This window comes from Epargyreus clarus, unplaced genomic scaffold (assembly GCF_041222505.1).
Source record: "Epargyreus clarus isolate Ecla_fem2 unplaced genomic scaffold, WU_Ecla_fem_2.2 ptg000015l, whole genome shotgun sequence".
In the NCBI taxonomy this organism is placed as follows: Eukaryota; Metazoa; Arthropoda; class Insecta; order Lepidoptera; family Hesperiidae; genus Epargyreus; species Epargyreus clarus.
Window position 1 is genome coordinate 3636952 of NW_027332223.1, and position 19845 is coordinate 3656796.

General features: G+C 32.1%; 1 protein-coding gene across 1 annotated transcript in view; it reads right to left on the minus strand.

The window, feature by feature from the left end:
- Nucleotides 1-619: 619 nt before the first annotated feature.
- Nucleotides 620-19845, minus strand: part of LOC140748329 (homeobox protein aristaless) — a 93146-nt gene continuing 73920 nt past the window's right edge. Inside the window, exons 2-5 of the mRNA XM_073081171.1 lie at nt 16062-16326; nt 13650-13695; nt 2285-2481; nt 620-1879 (exon numbers count right to left, since the gene is read on the minus strand). Of these exons, the coding sequence (XP_072937272.1) occupies nt 1561-1879; nt 2285-2481; nt 13650-13695; nt 16062-16326 (827 nt within the window). The 3' untranslated portion in view covers nt 620-1560. The remainder of the gene's footprint in view (nt 1880-2284; nt 2482-13649; nt 13696-16061; nt 16327-19845) is intronic.

The window sequence follows — 19845 nt, forward strand, 5'->3', positions numbered from 1 at the left end:
AATTAATTAATTTTACGACGGGTTGAACGATGTTTTTAAATACATAAAATAAATTACGTGCGGTACAGTCAAACACGTAAATTGCACAAAAAACATGTCATTTTAATTTTCATACAAATTAGATGTTCCTACATATACATACACATATACAATACTATTGTCAATATTAACTATTTATATTTTGCCCGCAAATTGTAAAAAATAGAACAAATTTAACATTTGTCAAAAGTATTATTTGTCAATGTAATGTCAATTACGTTATTCACTTGTTAACAATTCCACCAGCACTAAAGCTACTCGTATCTACAGTCCACTGCATTATGTATGAGGTTTTAGACTATTAAACAATCTGACAAGTGACTTATGTTGCTGTCGAATAAAATGTTATTAGTCACGAACATTGGCCACTTTCATACCACTGATAAAATCCATGGATTGTAATAATATTAAAAGTTCGAGAGCAAATTATTGACATTATCTATTTTTAGTGCTGTCCAATTATATGTCAGTATTTTAGTTATGTATAAAATATTTTAAATTGTTATAAACACAGATAAGGCAGAAAAGATTATCATGGAAAGCTTGCATCATAACATATTATTTTTGTTGAACGTTAACATATAATTTGACTGTAATTATAATTGTACAGAATACAAACTTGCAAATTACTATAGCAAAATATTGCTCACTGGCATTATATCGAGTACGAGCCAATCATTATTTTTTTATAAATAAGGCCACAAAAAATCCTTGTCAAGATTTGTTAGAATAATAATATAATTTGTATATACAATTTAACAAAAAATATTTTATTGTCAGCAAAGTTATAGGATGTCGTTATCATTATTATTACATGTCTTTAAATAAATATTACTGTGGTTAGGTAAGGCACGTAACCTTGTATTTGTCAATATACAATGTATAATTGTATAATCATGTCTTAGATTCAAAACGAATATACATAATATTCCTTAAGGCTATAATAAATAACAATAAGGCCTACTACGGACGGATAGCATCGACCTAACTACACAATACTAAACTATTATACTTTAATAATCTAATTACATATATTTTATATAGTTATCTTACAAGGCAACATTTGCCAACAAATCTTTGTTTAAATGTAATTAAGATATAGGTTCGAAATATAAAATACTGATAATTTTACTTTAAAATAACCCCTTCAAAGTACAAAAGGAAATTAACTTAATGCGATAACACTTTTGGAGCCGAGTTTACATTTAGTTGTAAACGATTATATTATTATAAGTCGTAACAATAAATCATTTTTTAAATATACTTTATTGTATTTAAGGCATATATTACTTTTAGAAAATTGAGTCTAATTGTTAGATTTCTTTTTTACTATTCATTTTATGTAGTATTAGCAACATTATAATAATGTACATGAGTTATCGTAATACACAGAAGATAACAATAAAATTTTAAACAACGAATATTTCTTTGACGAAACATTAAATACTTCAGTAATACCAATTTCCTACTACCGTACAATTGAATAAACCACTCATTTTTCTAGAGTATCAACTACGAAGCTCAACTGATAAGGTCGGTGTGGTGTCTTTGTCTTAGCATCTCTAGTCTCAGCTCGTGTTCTCTTGCGGCCATTCTTAGCGCTGCTATGCTGGAGCTTCGTCGTTCCACTTCTGGTCCCTGGGGGTTGGGGGGAGACTCGCTCCCCGGGGAGATCGGGGGCGACACTGGTGGGGGGTCGGGGGACTGCTGCGGGGGCGCCGCGAGCCCCGCGAGCAGCGTGTGGAATGGGGGTGCGGTTGAGTACATTGGGGGGTTGAATAATGGCGGCCGGGATAGCGGCGCTCCGAGATACTGCGCCCCCAACGGGCTACCGCCATACCTGTTGAAGGAATGACATTGTTAGAATTTAAAGGCACATTTGATTTTTCATTTATACTGTTCTATTGCTATTTCGGCCAAGCATTATGTAATGAGACCAGTAATATGACAGTGAGTAGGTTTACAAAATAAAGTATGCATATGTTTAATCTATGTTATGTTTCCAGTGGAGCAACACGGTGGTCAGTGTTTTAGTATTCGATTACTATCCTGAGCCGAGTACTACATTATAAAACAATCTACATTATATAAGTAGACATCTTTTGTCTTCTAGATATCTTCTTTGATATTAAACATTCTAAAGCTTCAATTAAAGTGAATTAGACATATTTAGATGTATCGTGTTCGGTGGATAGTACCGGTACAGTCAAACTTCGGAGAATTTTAACAACATTTTGCAACTCACCTAAATGAAGCCAGCGCATTGGTATCAAAGGGCTTTCTGAATCCGAAGCCCAGTTGTGAGAAAGGATTGGGCATGGATGCGACTACGGACGGCGGGGGAGCGCCCCCAGCGGCCCCAAGGTAGGGGTTGTAGGGGTGTGCTTGGGGTCCCACCTTCTCCTGCTTCCGCCATTTCGCGCGACGGTTTTGGAACCAGACCTGCAAAAAATATTATTAAGTTAGGATCTCTTTTAAGGGTAAATTGTTGTCTTAAAACCTTTGGCTGAAAGTGCAGTGCCAGAATATTTTACATAAAGTGTTGTCATATCATAGACCAATAGGCTTTAAAAAATTAAAAAGATGATGCAAAAAGAGGCCTTATTTATATTCACAATAGGTACTTTCTAAGATTATAGGACACGACGATCTACTATACAAAAAACAGGCAAATAAGTATTGCAATTTTATTTTTAAGTATTAAAACACGTTTTTATATCGAAACTAGAAGTGGTCGGCGGTGTTACCATATACGTAAATAAGTATTAAACCTAAATGACGTCATGATGGGTAAAGTTTAAAGTAAGTATTAAGTAAAACCATAAACGATGATATGATATTCTTAAGACTGGGTTAAAAAGATAAAAATATTTATTACCTCCTATTGAGAGCGTACCATTATCGTACATGTAGTTATTACATTACTTAACTTTTTTTTTATAATATAAGAGTAGCAGACGAGCATGCAGTCCACCTGGTGGTAAGTGGCTACTGCCGCCCATGGACATCTGTAATCAACCCCAGATAGGATTAGATATTCCTACCTGAGGTTGGCCACAGATGCGCTACCCCTGAGGACTAAGCTGGAACGCCTCGGAAAAGTCTGTCTCCCTTACCACACCCTTCAAACCGGAACACAGCAGCGCTTAACACTGCTGTTATTAGGTAGAAATAGGTGCGATAGGTACTTAACTTTGTAATTCAATTTCATAAATTCTGCACAATAAATTATAATAAGTTAGAATAGCATAAACAGATAAACAAAAGTTGCCTTTTTAGTTCGTCCATTACCATGAAACATAGTGTCAAGTCCTAAAGATTTTAAAAACACATCAATTATGCATGTTTTGCAATTTCGTTATTGGCACGGTGCCACAAAAACGGCACATTTCAATATTTTATGGCAGGAAACCCCCCGGCGATTGATTGGTTCCTTAATGCATATTTATGTTTTACTTTTAAATAGCCTTTGTGGCCTAACTTTCGTGGTTTTTGTAAGAGGATTATAACAAAATAGTCCTAATAAATGAATTTAGAAAAGGAGCTTTCTATACGAGTGCTCATATCGTCGTATTTTCACTGTATTGGTGGCCATAAACGCATAGGAGGGATAAATATAAACCCAGAATTCGAATGTCTGTAAAATACAAGGATCCCTGCATCATACGAGACAATGCTAATGCAAAGAATTACACAGTGTTTCTTTCCCAGTTTCTTTAATCTATAAAATCCTATTTTACTGTCGATAAAGTAATTCAACCCGATTACGGAACCTATGTATGTAGGTATATCATGACACACTTAGCCTCTTGTATAAAATGAAATTAATACCTAAGTGTTATTTATTACAGATAATAATGATATTTTTCACAGATCTATATATCCAATACAGGTTTGTGATATTTTTCTTATATAAAAGCATAATGGCGTAACAATGGACTTTTCAAAATTACTTCTATAAACTTATCTACTTGTCTATACTCATAAATAATTCCCAAATTGGATTTAATACTGGACAAAAGAATGGATTTATATTTGAATCGCAAACGCGTGTGTAAAATATTTTTTGACACGCATTACGAAACAGACGCGAGGTAGCCTCACAAAACCAACCTTGAGGTCGCAGGAAAATTATATTGATTGATTTATAAGCTATATTCGCCCAACATTAATAAACTTACATATTTATGACTAATAAAAAACTTTACGAAACTGCTATCATTATGTAAACTGATATTTTTATGGTAATTTAAATTAATTCACTTATGATAAATGCAACCGTGTAAAAAATTTTCAACCACGTTTCTGTAAATGTCGATGGAGTTTAACTGATGCTGTGGGACCATTTAACTGGTGATTTTGTTGGGTCATTTTGAACTTAGGTCTGTGGTTATAAAGTTTAAAATCGTGGCTGCGTGCCCGATGTATTAAGTTTACAATTCGTATTAAAAATATGACTTCATACGGTGCGGCTCTCGAATTTATAAATGTTGTAATTGGAGGCAAACACGTCGGCGGAATGGCAAGTATGGCGGCAAAAAGACGGTCGATCTGGTGCGGGGTAATAGCGGCAGAGTAGCGCATTAAGGTAATGACGTCTTGGGAAGGGCACCTAAAATGTCGCTCGATAACGATTTCTGTTGTCGATTTATGGGATTTATCCTCAAAAAAACATCAAATATGTATTGTCTGAGGATGCGGATGAGAAAAGTCATAAAGTACTCGTATGTATAATTCTAAGGAGGTTTTAAGAGAAATGGTAAAATATATAATATATATAATATAGTATAAATAATAATAAATAAAATGTCTACATTGGATTTATTTATATTACCTAACTGCTTCAACGAAATTAGGATTTTAATTAATTGAAAAAAAAACACACTAATTAAAACAATCTGTTGTCATCAATCGTATAATTATATCCTAAAATTTATAAGAAATAGATGCTTAAGAATAAATTATAATTAAAAGAAGCTATAAAATATCTGTGGCTGGAAATTATGTGCGTTTGATTGACATTGGCAGTTTTATTTAAAAACCGAACATGGATTTATGGATGCATGACGTCATAGCGAATAGATAACACATTTGTTAGGCTATAAAATTTTAATAGCAGTTTTAAATTACATTATATTAATTATGCTTAAAACTAAGATTTCTTTAATTTATAATTTATTTATTTTATTACGGACAATATAATTTAGGCGCACATAATCTGGTTTCCATGAACGATGTAATCGAAAATGGCGGCGCTTCCGTCCGCCGCCGATTCGTTTCTACTCGAAACAGATCAGATTTTATTTTAGTTTGGGATTTCGCTCGCTTATGTAAACAAATTCGTCTTTTGCCCGTTTGCTTTGTTAGCACAAATAAAAAATATATAATTAACTCCATAGATTAGTATAGATGACTCACTCTTAACAAGAAAACGTAACCAGTTTTGACAATTGAAATAGTTGCGTACAAAAGTTTTGCTACGGCTTCGTGCTAAAATGTCCCTAAAATTTAAATAATTATTTATTTATTTATTTGAAATAATAGGAATAGATATTATATGAATTAAGTGTGTAATTACATTTCATATTAAATAACATAATTATTTATAATCTATCTATCTATTTACAAACTAAAAAAATATATACAATATATACAAAAAATATAATTTAAACATTTTTTTTTATAATTTGAAATAATTATTTATTTATTATATAAATTACGCAGTATTAGTTATTTATTCGTATTTTTTCTCTAAAAATGTTTTATTTGTCAAGAATTCAAAAAAAGAACTTACAAATAAGCTGTTTGTGGCTTTATTCAAGTTCAAGGCGGCGAAGTATCTTTACTAATCTATGATTAACTCCATAACTTATAAATTACAAAAGAAGTGTAACTTCTTAGGTAAGAAGTTATACTTCTTGTATAGGCATTTAAGTATGTGAGTAGGTACCCTTTTTGCGTTTATTTGGCGGCATCTGTCCATACGTAAATGTATGACTGATGTAAAATGCAAATTCCTATCGTCGCATGAATGGAAGTTCTTAACTAATAACTAATAATTTCATTTTCCGTTTTAGTCCTTGCGAATAGAATAAATTAATTAGTTGCAATAACCCGCTAATTGATTCAATTTACAACGCATGCGAAAACGAATGGTCATACATATTTAGTGAGGCATAAGTATCAATGTTACGAAATATGAAAAATTCAGTTTAATGTTGATTATATACGGACTTGTCTTACTGCGCGCGATACTGCGATATCCCATAAAACTTGTTTCACTAAAGATTGTATTTAAAATAGTGTTATTAAACGTGTAAGCAAGCTGCCATTGTGGATTTTATTCTTTACTGGAATAAGTTTTAAAGTTAATTTCTTGAGAACATACTGATAACTTCTTACGTTTTATTGTTTATGTGTCTGGATTTCAAAATAAGATAAAAATAATAAGTAATATGTCTAATGGGAAGTGGTCACTGCTCAGAGACTATACATGTAAATTAACTGTAAATATGATTGACTTGCTACCTCAGAGGATTACTTCGGTAGAGTACCTACCTACTTTGGTTTTTTACTACAAAAAAGTTTTTTTACTACTTTAACCTAATATCTAAGCCATTAACCGTTCAGTTACTATGCAGAAATTTGAATTATAAAACATACTATGGAACGTTAAAATTCTCTATTTCATCGCGCACTTATCGACAGTGAAACCTCACCTTTAACTTTACAAAGTCGATACATAAAGTAATAACAAATGCTAATATGGGTAATAAACTAAAGTGTTGTTCGCATGTCCCACAATGGTGTTGCATTCTAGCAAATTGTTGTTTAACTTTATCTTCGAGCTATTAAACTTTCAATTACACTGTCCTTTGAAGAATTATAACTTCAGCTTAGGAGTCGGTAATAACTATGGTTTATAGCACTGAGACAAAGTGGCTAAATAAGGGCTAAAAATAGTTATCTTTTGAATAATTCGAATTGTTTCTTTTGTAAATAATAAGACATGTTTTATACTACGAATTATTTCAATTGTGTACATAGATATATAACTATGAGGTTTATTCGCAATTTCCTTCCTACAAATTATTGATTATTAAAATTATTTCTTCATTTCCTGTATTGTGGTGAATAGTGGAGAACATTTTATGCAAATTATCCTTAACATTTATGAAGATGTAAATGCTAACAATTGGTTTATATAGTTTAGATTATCTGTAATAAGTTTTTAGAACAGTATAGTTCAGCCGTATAGTTATACTGTTTAGAAATTCAGTATAATTATATATTAAATTTCAGAATTTCAGAAATTCAGTATAATTACGAGTGCATACCGACTGATACCTATAACAAGTTAAAAAACGATACTTTTACTATTTGTCGCAATTTTTTGATTAAATTAGTATTACTATAGGTATTATACTAACAAATGAGAAAAGTGAAATAAAATTAAAAGGGGTCCCAATATTAATGGCAAACGGGTTAACCTTAGTTTTCCTCTAAATTTATTACGCAGAAATTCCAAACGTTTAACGATGTATTTATTGGTTTTCTCCAACTAGCAAATATGTATTTTACCCGTTTCATTTTATTTTCCAATTAACGGTTTAAAAGGAAAATGAAGTGGGTTTTGTGTGACAGCGATTATAATATTAATCATATATTTACCTACGAGTAATTTGCATAATTGACTTCTTTTTTCCTTATTCTATACTAGCTGACACGGCAAACTTTGTACCGCCTCAAAATCTATTTATCAAATATATTTCATATAAAATATAGACTATGTTACTCGTGGATAATATAGATTTCGAATGGTGAAAGATTTTTTAAATCGGTGAATAGTTTTTGAGCCTATTCATTACACTCAAACAAACAAAGTTTTCCTCTTTATAGTATTAGTATAGATTTAAAATATTTAAAAAAGATTAAATGGATGCACTTATACAAAATTCTGATGTGCGTGTGTTCGTAATAATTTTGCTCCTAAGCGGTTTGATTGAACTTATGATTTGTTTGTGCTTATGGAGCCGCTAGTTCTTATGTATAGTTGCACCCAGTAGGTGACGCTGATGTGGATGCCTATACAAACCATATTTTTAATATTTTTTTTTCCAAAGTCCGACCTTATATTTTTTAGTTTTGTACCACCATACAGACCATATATTTTTAGTATAAATAAAGTAAAGTAAGTTCGTTCATCGCATATATCTCGCTCACGATCCGACCCATGCCTTAAAATAAAACATTGTATTGTAATTCACAATAATGTATGTGTATTGAATTATAGCGTTTGTTGTTCCTTTGACCATAAATTTTCTAACTTCCTCTTTTAACAATACAACAATTATCGATTCGATCTACAACAGACCAGTAGGTTTTATTAAAATGTATCCACAACACCTGCATAGCGCAATTCGTAGAAACCTGAAGTTTAATGCCAAGAATAGATGAGCTTAGGGCTGTCACATTTTGTATTATGTCTCTGCAATGAGATAGGACCGCAGAATAATTTATTTTCATATGAATTCTGGTCTTAAGGTCGTCGTAAACTAAATATACTTTTATGTACTTAGAAGAAGCAAACCGTTCAGTTCACTGTTAACTGGTCACTCCTTCCCATCGCCGTTACATGCATTAATCAAACCCAAATTAGTTAAATCTGCCTGAGGTTGGCTTATGCGTTGCAACTTATGTGCCTAAGATGGAACCGTTCGAAAAGATAAATCTCCAGAATTTTCAAACCAGGGGGGTTACTACCATCTCTTAAAACAATATTAATTTAATCATACATTGAAATTTCTTACCACAACCTGTTTTAAGGAGGTCGTGGTACGAAACAAAATGATGTTGATGAAATATTGAAATAAAACTTTCCTGCACTATGATGGTTTTTAAAAGATGGTGGTAGGCCCCAGAACACAGTCAACACTAAACTGCTGACAGCTATTTTTTTAACGACCGTTAGGTACATTATATTTTAGTAGTTACTGACGACAAAATCTTACATTTTTATGTATAATCTTAAGTATAGTATACATCGTAATTTTAGTATAATCGTATAGCATACATTTTACTACTACTATACTATACATTTTAAATACTCGCTAAAATATAATAATATTTTTATAATTTGTGGCAACCCTAGCCTAAGTGCGGGTTATTGCTTTATCGTACGACTAATTTGTATTCGTGTAATTGCATCGATTGTGCACAATAAGTGTGGCAACAAATGACCGAGTGCGGGTTCCATTCCGTGTTATTAAAAGATCGGTTGTCGTGAAGCGCTGAATGTTACTGTGCACTTGGAGAAGGTAACTCAAATTGTGTCCCACTGCTGGGCACGGGTTTCCACTCAGAGAGACGTATAGGTTAAAATTCACCACAATTGTCCCAAAACATTGGCCACGAGAGATTTCAAACGAGAGTTTGGGAAAATTTCTATTATTTTATTATTTATGTATTTTTTATTTGACCTGTTTTTATTTTAGGAACATCTGTTTCTCCACATATTTTCCTTCACTGTAAAAGTAAGTAATCATTAAAATATATTACGTACTGGGCTGGGAATCGAAGCTAGGACGCTCCATTTGAGAAGCCGTATGAGAAACCACTAGGCTATCATTTCTTAGGCATACAATGTATTCGAATCCAGGTGGCATTGAGTCCAAATTAAATTTAATTTATTCCAAATACTACCACTTAGACAATTAGCTTGTGCATAATTTGCAAAAGGAATGATGGTATATATAATTAATTATTTATTGCTCAGCTGGAGTTACGTCACACTACGTATTTATCGTTGTAGTCATCTACATTGTTTCTAGCTCTGTGGTCGACTATCAATGATATCCCGCCTACCATTAGTATTAAAGGTGATATATTTTTTTGTAAATTTAACGTAATTTCAATGATTGTCAAGTGAGGATGTACACAAAAGATGGTCATGAAAATTATAAAATTGATAGTCCAATATGTACCTACACTAACTTTGTGAAGTCTACCAATAGGGTGCATACTAGCGTAGTAGAACTAAATCCCTTAATTTGGGAGACTTGTGCTTTAGAAAGATGAGTTTTGTTTCTAATGTGGTGATAATGGCTACAATTAAAGTATTTTTTACCAAAATTAAAAAGTATATCTAACCGATTAAAATTGAAGCTCTTAAATTAAAACACATTCAGTAATAAATCATTCGTTAATTTGAGTTTAGTGTGATCTGGTTTAATTTTTACTTTATTTTTATAATATAGGAGTAGCAGACGAGCATGTAGTCCACCTGATGGTAAGAGGCTACTACCGCCTTTGGGCATATGCAATCAACCCCAGATAGTATTAGACATTCCTACCTGAGGTCGGCCACAGATGCTCCGCTACCCCTGAGGACTAAGCTGGAACGCCTCGGAAAAGTATGTCTCCCTTACCATACCCTTCAAACCAGAACACAGCATAGCTCAAAACTGGAGCTATGAGGCAGAAATAGGTGTGGCGGTGGTGCCGCCGGAGTCGAACCGCAAAGGGTTCTACCACCTTCAAAATTTCCTAATATTTTATTACTCCACAAATTTGTAATATTTTATTAGAAATACTGTTTCGTTAAATTGTTCATTGGTCTGTAAATGTTATACAATATTTTATTATCACTTTAGATTTTTTTATAGTACTCTCCAAGATCTCATTAGAAAGTCTTAGTATTTATTTCAAATCGTTTTCATTGGAAATTTTCTTCAATAAATTTCTTTAATCCACGCGTTTTTCATACGCGATTATGTTCTACCAATATCAATTGTGAATAAATTTTATATGGTTACGCAAAAAATCCTCATTACGTAGTTTGTTCACGCGAATCGGATTTGGTTTCCGACAAAACAATTTTAATATAGGAAGTTTCCTAATTTGACTAATTAATAAGGGAAATAGTAACAATGGGTGCGTTACAGTGATGAAGTCTAATGGCTAATTGGATAATGGCTAAATTAATGACTCGAAAAAGTTCTAAAATGACATTTTGACGATTGACTGTTGTCAAAGGTATTCATAAATAAATAAAATACCATATTTCAGGAATCATAAATCAATACTTTCAATAAATTAATGTGTATGCTGAACATGATGACTTAGCCGACTACGTCGTGTAATTTTGGCTTAATTCTTTGGCACCTTGTTTTGATATTTAAAATTTTCATATTAATATGTGTGGAAATTAAATTGGGTTTAAACAAAATTTATAGAACTAAACAAAATTATAATATTAGGCTGTAATTTAACTGGATTTTCGCGTTATAAGGTACTGTTTTTGAATTGTTATTTGTAGTTTTTGACTTTATTTTAGAGATTATCTTGATTGAGTTTCCAACGTAAATAGAACCCTCCATAAATTACTCTCCATTAATTCAGAATTACTATCAAAGATTGGCCTGTACCTAGCTTGATCTACTTATTAAAAAATAAACACATAAAATAATTTTGCAATCACACAATGCATTCGCTGTTTTTTTTTATTTATTTTTTTTTAATTTGAGCCTAGCGATAAAGCAGACTGGCTATCTGATGGAAAGTAATCAACGTCGCCTATGACGGTCGACGTCGACGTCGACGCATTTGCAACACCAGTGGAGTCGCCAATGCATCGTCGGCTTTGAAGGAGAGCTCTTTTTGCACCTTTTTTGAAGAGCCCCATGTCATAGCGCTCTGGGAATACCTCAGGAGGAGTTCATTCCACACCACCGTGGAGGACCGCCACGGGTCCAGTTGGTGTGGATGGAACTTCATCCTTCGGCAAGTGGTTACTTAGCGATGCCCAAATTGCAATAAATCGATAACCTATCAAAAAAAATCCAGTGTGATTTTCATTTATCCTTATAAAACGAATTATCAAAAATGTATAATTCGTCTTAACACATATTTTCAGGCTAAATTTCTTAATCCTATTTAAAATAATTAATTTAATGACGCGTCATTAATGTAATCTTATTTTCAAATTAATACCTTGGTATCTTTAAATACATAGATAATTAGCCTTTGTTAATTCTATTTTAAGACGATTATTTTCCGCGACGATTATAATCCCCGCGAAATTAGACGCGTATTTAGGTAATCTAAAAACGTCACTATTTTTAGATTTGTCTATAAAATATGTCATTGTTTCCTGTACATAATGTTATTGTTATAAAATACGAAATAATATAAAGATCAACGAACATAATATTATGTCATGGGTTCATTTCCTAAGCTCTATTACAATAAATAAAGATGTGTCAATCACGTTATTCCAGTAATAACAATCAAAATAAAGTTTTTCAAATAAATACAATCCAATTACACCTCACAAGTTATATTTTGTCTGTAGGGCGTGCCCATTACTATTGCCAACTCCGAATCGATCAACTATATTCCTTGTATAAAACGTGTCATTTCGCTCGGTGTGAACTGATTAAAGGTTGCCAGTTTTATCGTCGAGTATTGTACGAAACAGGCACTTGTGGCGCAGGGCGCATTACTGGTAATTTGGTTGTCTTTAAAGGTGTTGTGAATGTGTTTCGACCTTTATATGTGGTAATTAGGTTGTAATAAGTTGGATTGATAGTAGATAGTGCTACAATACTGCAGGACGATGGCTGGCTCTAGTCCAAGTGGATAGGTCTGAATTATTTTTCATGTTTTATTTTACATGCAAGTCACAAAAGGTGCCCTATACATAGGTTTGTGTTATGTAAGGTATCCACCATAAACTGCCATTTAATAACTGGACAAAAGCTTAAAACATCACATAGTTATTAGGTATATAAAAAAGAAACATTGTCTTTTTGAAAATGTACGAGTATGTGTAACTTTACGATCGATTTTTGTAACTCTACTTTGTGCCCGGGGTTAATATTGACACTTTAAATACCTGGACGTCACTAGGACGACCTTTGAATAAGGAAAAAGTCGCTGATATAAAAATTCAAAATTACAGCTATCTGAACCTAAGCACAAAGTTTCGTTCTAACCTGAGAGCTTCGTTGGAATAAGTTAGGTATATACGACTCAACGTAACTCATGTTTTTACCAGTTTTCAAACAAGAACACACCATTATAATAATATTCCTAAACACAATTTGAAAATTGCACAATCATAAATATTATTGTTCATTAAATAATTCAGTCCAGTCATATTTTTTGCATATTAATAGGGATTATATTTTTATTATGAAGTGCGTACAGTTTACAGTATAATTTATAAGTGAACAGTATCCATAAATCTTGACACTGTATAATCAGTAATTGAAGAGAATTGCACATAACTACGATGGTTTCGTTTTATTTTTCCTTTTAAAAACACTTTATAGTAATTGATGCATGTTATTATTGGTGTTAGACCCTTTATAATTATGTAGCAAAAAGGCGGTGGCTTTGAATTTATTAGTTATTAGGTACCTAGTTAGGTGGTTATGGACGTTTCCACTTTATGTTTTCATGACAAACTCCTATGCAGATCGAACGTCAAGACTCCATTTTTTTTTAATATTATAGAAGTTTCTAGAAGCGCGCAGTTCACCTGATGGTAAGCTGGATGGTTACAGGTGCAATATAAATAATAACTAATAAAATATAGTAATAATTACCTGTATCCTTGCTTCTGTCAAGCCAATTTTCATCGCAAGCTCTTCCCTGAAACAAAGAATTGGATTTGCGTTATTTATCACCATATCGAAGTAACATGCAGGTAGGTTCCTTAATTAAACAGATACTGTTAATTAATGTGTTCATATTTAAAGGCAAATTCAAATGAGATCCAGAATTATGTGTAATTTTATACAAAATAAAATTTTGTTTTAATTACTCGATTCATAGATTTATGTATTTTCTCTCTTACAAATGAAACTGTTTCATCTAAAAACTGTTGCATATTATGTAACAAGTCATTATTACTTATTATAAAATATATTTATAAATAATTCATGTGTTTTACAGTGTGTTTAATTCGGCATTGAGCAGATTTATTTACCCCGATCATATGGACAGGGGTCATTGAACTTTAGATCAGTTTAGTTTCGCTTTACTTCAACTGGTATGTTTATTTATATTATGTACTCGTTTATATTACCACCACTGTGTATAAAAATGGCTTTATTGGAGGTGTGCCATAAAGTTTATCTAACGTTAACGACTGCCATAAATCAATAATAAAATAATCTTTATATAAATTTATAAAATCATTGAACGTAGGTATTCTAGGTACTAATTGAGTCTATAGAATGGGAGGTATGAATTGAACTGAACCGTGAGCGAAACGCATATGTATTAAGTAATCTAATAAGTATATCTCGATTAAAGCAGTTATATTTGATTCCACAATTTAGTTTTGGAAGTAATATACATAAATAATATTGCACAAAGCACTATACATAACGTTGCAACTTTAGAAATCTAAATTAATCGCACAAATCACGTTTACGTCATACGTCGATATCAGTTATCTGAAAAATTTGAAATATTTCCGTCGGTTTCCTTTCGACAATGCTATAAACATGTATAACATTATCAATGTAATTGATGTAACTATTATATCTACACTAATATTATAAAAAAGAAAACTTTGTTTGTTTGTTTGGCTGTAATGAATAGGCTCCAAAACTACTGGCCCGATTTTAAAAATTCTTTCACCATTCGAAAGCTACATTATACACAAGTAACATAGCCTATATTTTATATGAAATATATGTGATAAATAGATTTTGAGGCGGTACAAAGTTTGCTGGGTCAGCTAGTTACAACATAAAGGTAAAATTTATTTGTTAGTTTTTGATATTTTTGGGCTCTTATCGGCTTAAGCCGGAAATTGGACGTTATCAAACTAATCCTATTATTTTATACTAAAATAGAAATTATCGAAATACTACATAATCATATTTATCGATTATCTGGCATGTATACCTAAGTGTTACTGATAGAACGTTTCGAATTCATTCAAATGCTTGATAAGAATTTGTCAATGGAGTTTGAATGATACTAATCTGTTATATTACGTTTCTTACTAACTATTTGAACTATCCTATCTATAAAAAACTGTATTATCATTTGATTATTACTTTTTATAGTAATTGACATAAAATGATTAATTTATTCAGTATGTAATATTAAAGTTTTATTAAATAGAAATTTTACTTTTGTATAAATGACGAAAAGTCTTGACATTATAATTATAATCTATTCTAATTTATTAATTATGATATTTGTGTGTATTATTTTATATTTAAATAATAATAATTGATCCTGTAATTTTATAATAATTTTGTACGTAAGTGATGACAAAATGCATAGTATTATATTGATAAAATATGTATATGAAGCATTTTACAAAATAAATTTGATTTGATTTGTAAAAGGTTACTTCAAATATTTTTAAAAATAGTCAGACTATTTTTGGACCAGCCTTTTAAGAAATTTTCTCAAAGGTCCAATCTCTACCAAACTTTACTTGATAAGGTGGAATATGGGTCTAAACATTTTCATTTGCAGTTTACACTGGTACATAGTAGTGGACTGTAATGTAGATTGCAACACTTGAATATAATAGCAATGAAGAGACATATGACTAAAAGCAATATTGATTGCAGTGTAAAAAGGTAATTGTTACTTGAAATGGAGTGGTTAAATATATTTATCCATAAATATACTTATTACAATTATACTTAATATGTACTTATATATTAAGTACCAACATGGTATTGTGGATTTCCGAAATCGTGGCTTACGAAAGGCTTTACTAAAAGGTTATTATTGTTACGTAGGTACTTGTTACAGCCAATTAGTTTAATAAAACAACGCGGTTAAATCTTTCTGAACTATATTTATTTTTCCGTCATTGTCTTTGTGTGTTTTTTCCCAATAATTATTTTAATTATGTACAATTTAATTAAATGTAATTTTAGTGTGGTTAATTTAATTATTTTAATAGGTCCAAATGAATAGGTCAAACAATTAATTTAATTATTACATAAAACAATTTATGTTATTTATAAACATGAACTCACCGAGTAAAAACATCAGGATAATGCGTCCTGGAGAAAGCCTTCTCCAGTTCTTCAAGTTGGAAGCTGGTGAAGGTGGTCCGATATCTCCTCTGCTTTCTCTTGGGCGCGAACTCATCGGCGTCGTCGCTGTCCGCGGAGCCCGGTAAGGGCCGCTCTGACGGCGACTGGTCCGTGTGCAGCTCAGGGGTGGTGCGGGGTGAGTCGTCCTTCGGCGGCTCCGACACACCCATGCCTGTGTACTTCTGGTAGTCTTGGTTGTAGTAATCTGAGAATAAAAAAGAAAGGAAACTTTTATTTCCATTATTTGGGAAGAGTAGTATTGTTTGGACAGTATTGTTTTGTGTACGACTGTAATTATCGTTAAGCACATGATCCTCTATGAGAAGATAGGAAAGTTATGGAGGTTTTTCGTCATTTCGTTTCTTTGCATTTGTGCTAATTGTAGGCACAAGTAAATAACCGTTACACGCAACGGAACATTAATACTATTTAAGTACTAAGTAATAAATAAATCGATAGTGTTAAATTATATTTTAATTAACATTTCAAAATTACAGACAGACAATTCAGTTTATTTATTTGTATCATCATCATCATTACTGTCCCACTGCTGGCACGGGTCTTCTCTTCGAATGAGAAGGATTAGGCCATAGTCCACCGCGCTGGTCAAGTGCGTGTTGGTAGACTTCACATACCTTTAAGTTTTTTTTTATAAATCTCTCAGGTATGCAGGTTTCCTCACAACGTTTTCCTTCACCGTTTAAGCAAGTGATAATTAATTTTAATACGCACATAAATTTGAAATCAGAGGTGCGTGCCTGAGATTTGAACCTTGGGCCCCTCGATCGAGAGGCCGCGTTTCTTAACCACTAGGCTATCACTGCTTTTTATTTATTTATATAGAACTAAGTATTCTATTCTATTTATTTATACATATGGCTAGCGTTGACAGCATTCGTATATGCTGATGGAAACCAATGAAGCGGTAAGATGAGACAAATAACTTATCGCGGTACGCTCATCGCATCGATTAGCAACTAAATTAGTCTGTTTATTCTTTCATATATGCAGTAAATGAGGCAATTTATTTAAATATTGACGTATGATTCGTTTATTTTATATCTACTTATGCAAACACCGGAAGTCTTGTGCTTCTATTGCAGTAAAAAAACTCGCGTTACTGTCTACATAGACAGTCTGCATTTAGATTGCAACTGCAAGAATGCAGTTTCTGTAGTTGACATAACTGCATCGCTTACGATAGCGCAGTTCGTTATTCATTTGTTGCATAATTGCTAGCGGATATCATAACGCGTTCGGTTCGGTTTGGTAGCAGTTTCAATGCAATTTCAATAACGGCATAAATACACATCTAAGCTGAAATTTAGCAGTTCGACTGTGGCGATCCTGTGTAGTGTTAGCGATATTGTTATTGATTTCAAATGTGACTCCACTATTTTGATTTCCTTCTATATATCCATAGTCCGTGGACGCAGGTACATTTTCTACACTAATATTATAAAGATGAAAACTTTGTTTGTTTGTTTGGTTGTAATGAATAGGCTCAAAAACTACTGGACCGATTTTAAATTTTTTCACCATTCGAAAGCTACATTATCCACGAGTAACATAGGCTATATTTTATATGAAATATATTTGACAAATAGATTTTGAGGCGGTACAAAGTTTGCCGGGTCAGCAAATTTTTAGTTTTATATGTAACTAACATATAAACCTAAAAATACAATACTATATAATTAACAACCTCCTTTTTTGGAAGAGGATTAAAAATAAAGATTTTTATCTTTTGTTCACACAATCCAGTTAAAAACTCGTATAATTTAGAGCACACATTAAATAAAATGGCAAAAATATGTTCGAATAAAAACTGTAATTAAACGATGCAAAATAATTAATTTAATTAGCAGTTCCGACGCAACGTGCGTGTTGGTACTGTGCAAGTGTGCATTCGGTTTAAAATTGTACTCTACGCCAACAGGTTTTATTTCTTAATATTAAATTATTACTAGTTATTAAATTAACTGTAGATACATTATTTAAGGATTAATTATTTTTAATTTTGCAATTCGCAAGTTATGAAGATTGTTGGAAGTTAAATAAATTTATGAATTTAATTTATAATTCAAGTAATGTTTATATGTTATTGTTTTTTTTATAAAAATGTTAATTAAAGCTTATGTTTTTAAGTGAAAACGTAGTAGGATGGTGGCAATTCAGAGAATTCAGGGGAAAATACAGTTTTGAAATTGGAAAATGATGTATGACAGAAAATAAATTATGAGGTCTAAAGTAGTATCTGTGATTGTAAAGGACGGTAAAGAGCGATAGCACCATTCAAATCGGTATAGCCGTATCGAAACTCAGTATGTAGAGACAGACAAAAATATTAAAAATGGTCTTTTTGCAATTAATAATAAATTCACAGTTTTATGCGAAATCAAAGCTGACTCTGCATTATTACTTTTATCTGTACATTTTAATTTCGAAAAAATAAGTCCGATAAACCTTCTAAAAAAGTAGATAAACACACAAACGTCAGTTGATATCTCGATTAGTTGTTGATGAGAGACGACATGCGGTGATAATTGACAACAATCGCTGACGACAATCGACGACGTTTAGTAACATGAGCTGTCGATCATGTACTAGCTCACTAATCATACTAAGTTGCGTTAAAATTAATTTCCAACCTATAAATATAATCATAGTTTACGAGTAAAAACTAAAGACCACCCTAAAATCGCATAAGTAAAATCGTTAAGTCTGACGATTCTGATGAGGAACGGGACAAAACTATTAAAATCGTGTATTGTTATCGGTTTTTCATAATTTTGCAAAGTTTTAAATTAATAGGACCGTTCAAAGTGGGTAAAAATCGAGTTCTAACATTCCGTTACATATGTACCCACATATAGGTCAAGCTAATAAAATCGTGGTAAAAAGGCCCACTAATTTATTGTTTTATATTTTAACCGTCTCACTTGATTAGTTCATGAGAACTCGCAATAAGAGCTCGCATCTAAGTTAATTTTAAACCGCTTGTAATTTAAACGGGCAAAAAAATAACTTAAACATGTTTCGGCTGCTATCGGTACCTGTATCAATGTCGTGATTTAAAACTATTAGCTTTGATCCCGCAATGCTAATGCCGACCTTACGTTCTTGTAAATCAATCGACGTCATGCCATCGTCTTATTGTCGACGAGAAGCGACTAACTATTTGGAAAAAAATATCGCGTGAGAGTAATGATCTGTAATTAGATTTTTTTGGTAATAAGTTACTAAAAAATAGGTCGTCAGAATCAAACAATTTGTGAAATGTATATAAATCAGCGAAAAAAATGGTCACCGGAATGCGCCACTGGAATAGACACTTGGAATAGACCGCTTGTGGATGCTTCAACGCCAGAGGCTTTAGAGAAAGTCTTTTTATTGTACTTTTTTAGGAGTTCCATATCATAGGGCTCTGAAAATATTTTGGAAGGAAGTTTGTTCCACGTCTTGTAAGCTCGTGTCTAAATTAAACGTGAAGGATGAAGGAATATTTGTATACAATATTACTTATTTAAAAGTAATAATAAAATACCTAGCAATATAAGTATTTTTTATCATGGTATCTCATATGTTCATAATGTATTTTATCTATCGTTCTCTTACCAAATATATCTTTAAACGCTTACTGTGGTCAGACACGTGCCCGATGTTAATGGCATTAAGTTAATTACGTCCTGATTATGGCGTTGGCTTTAATCGGTCGGCCATT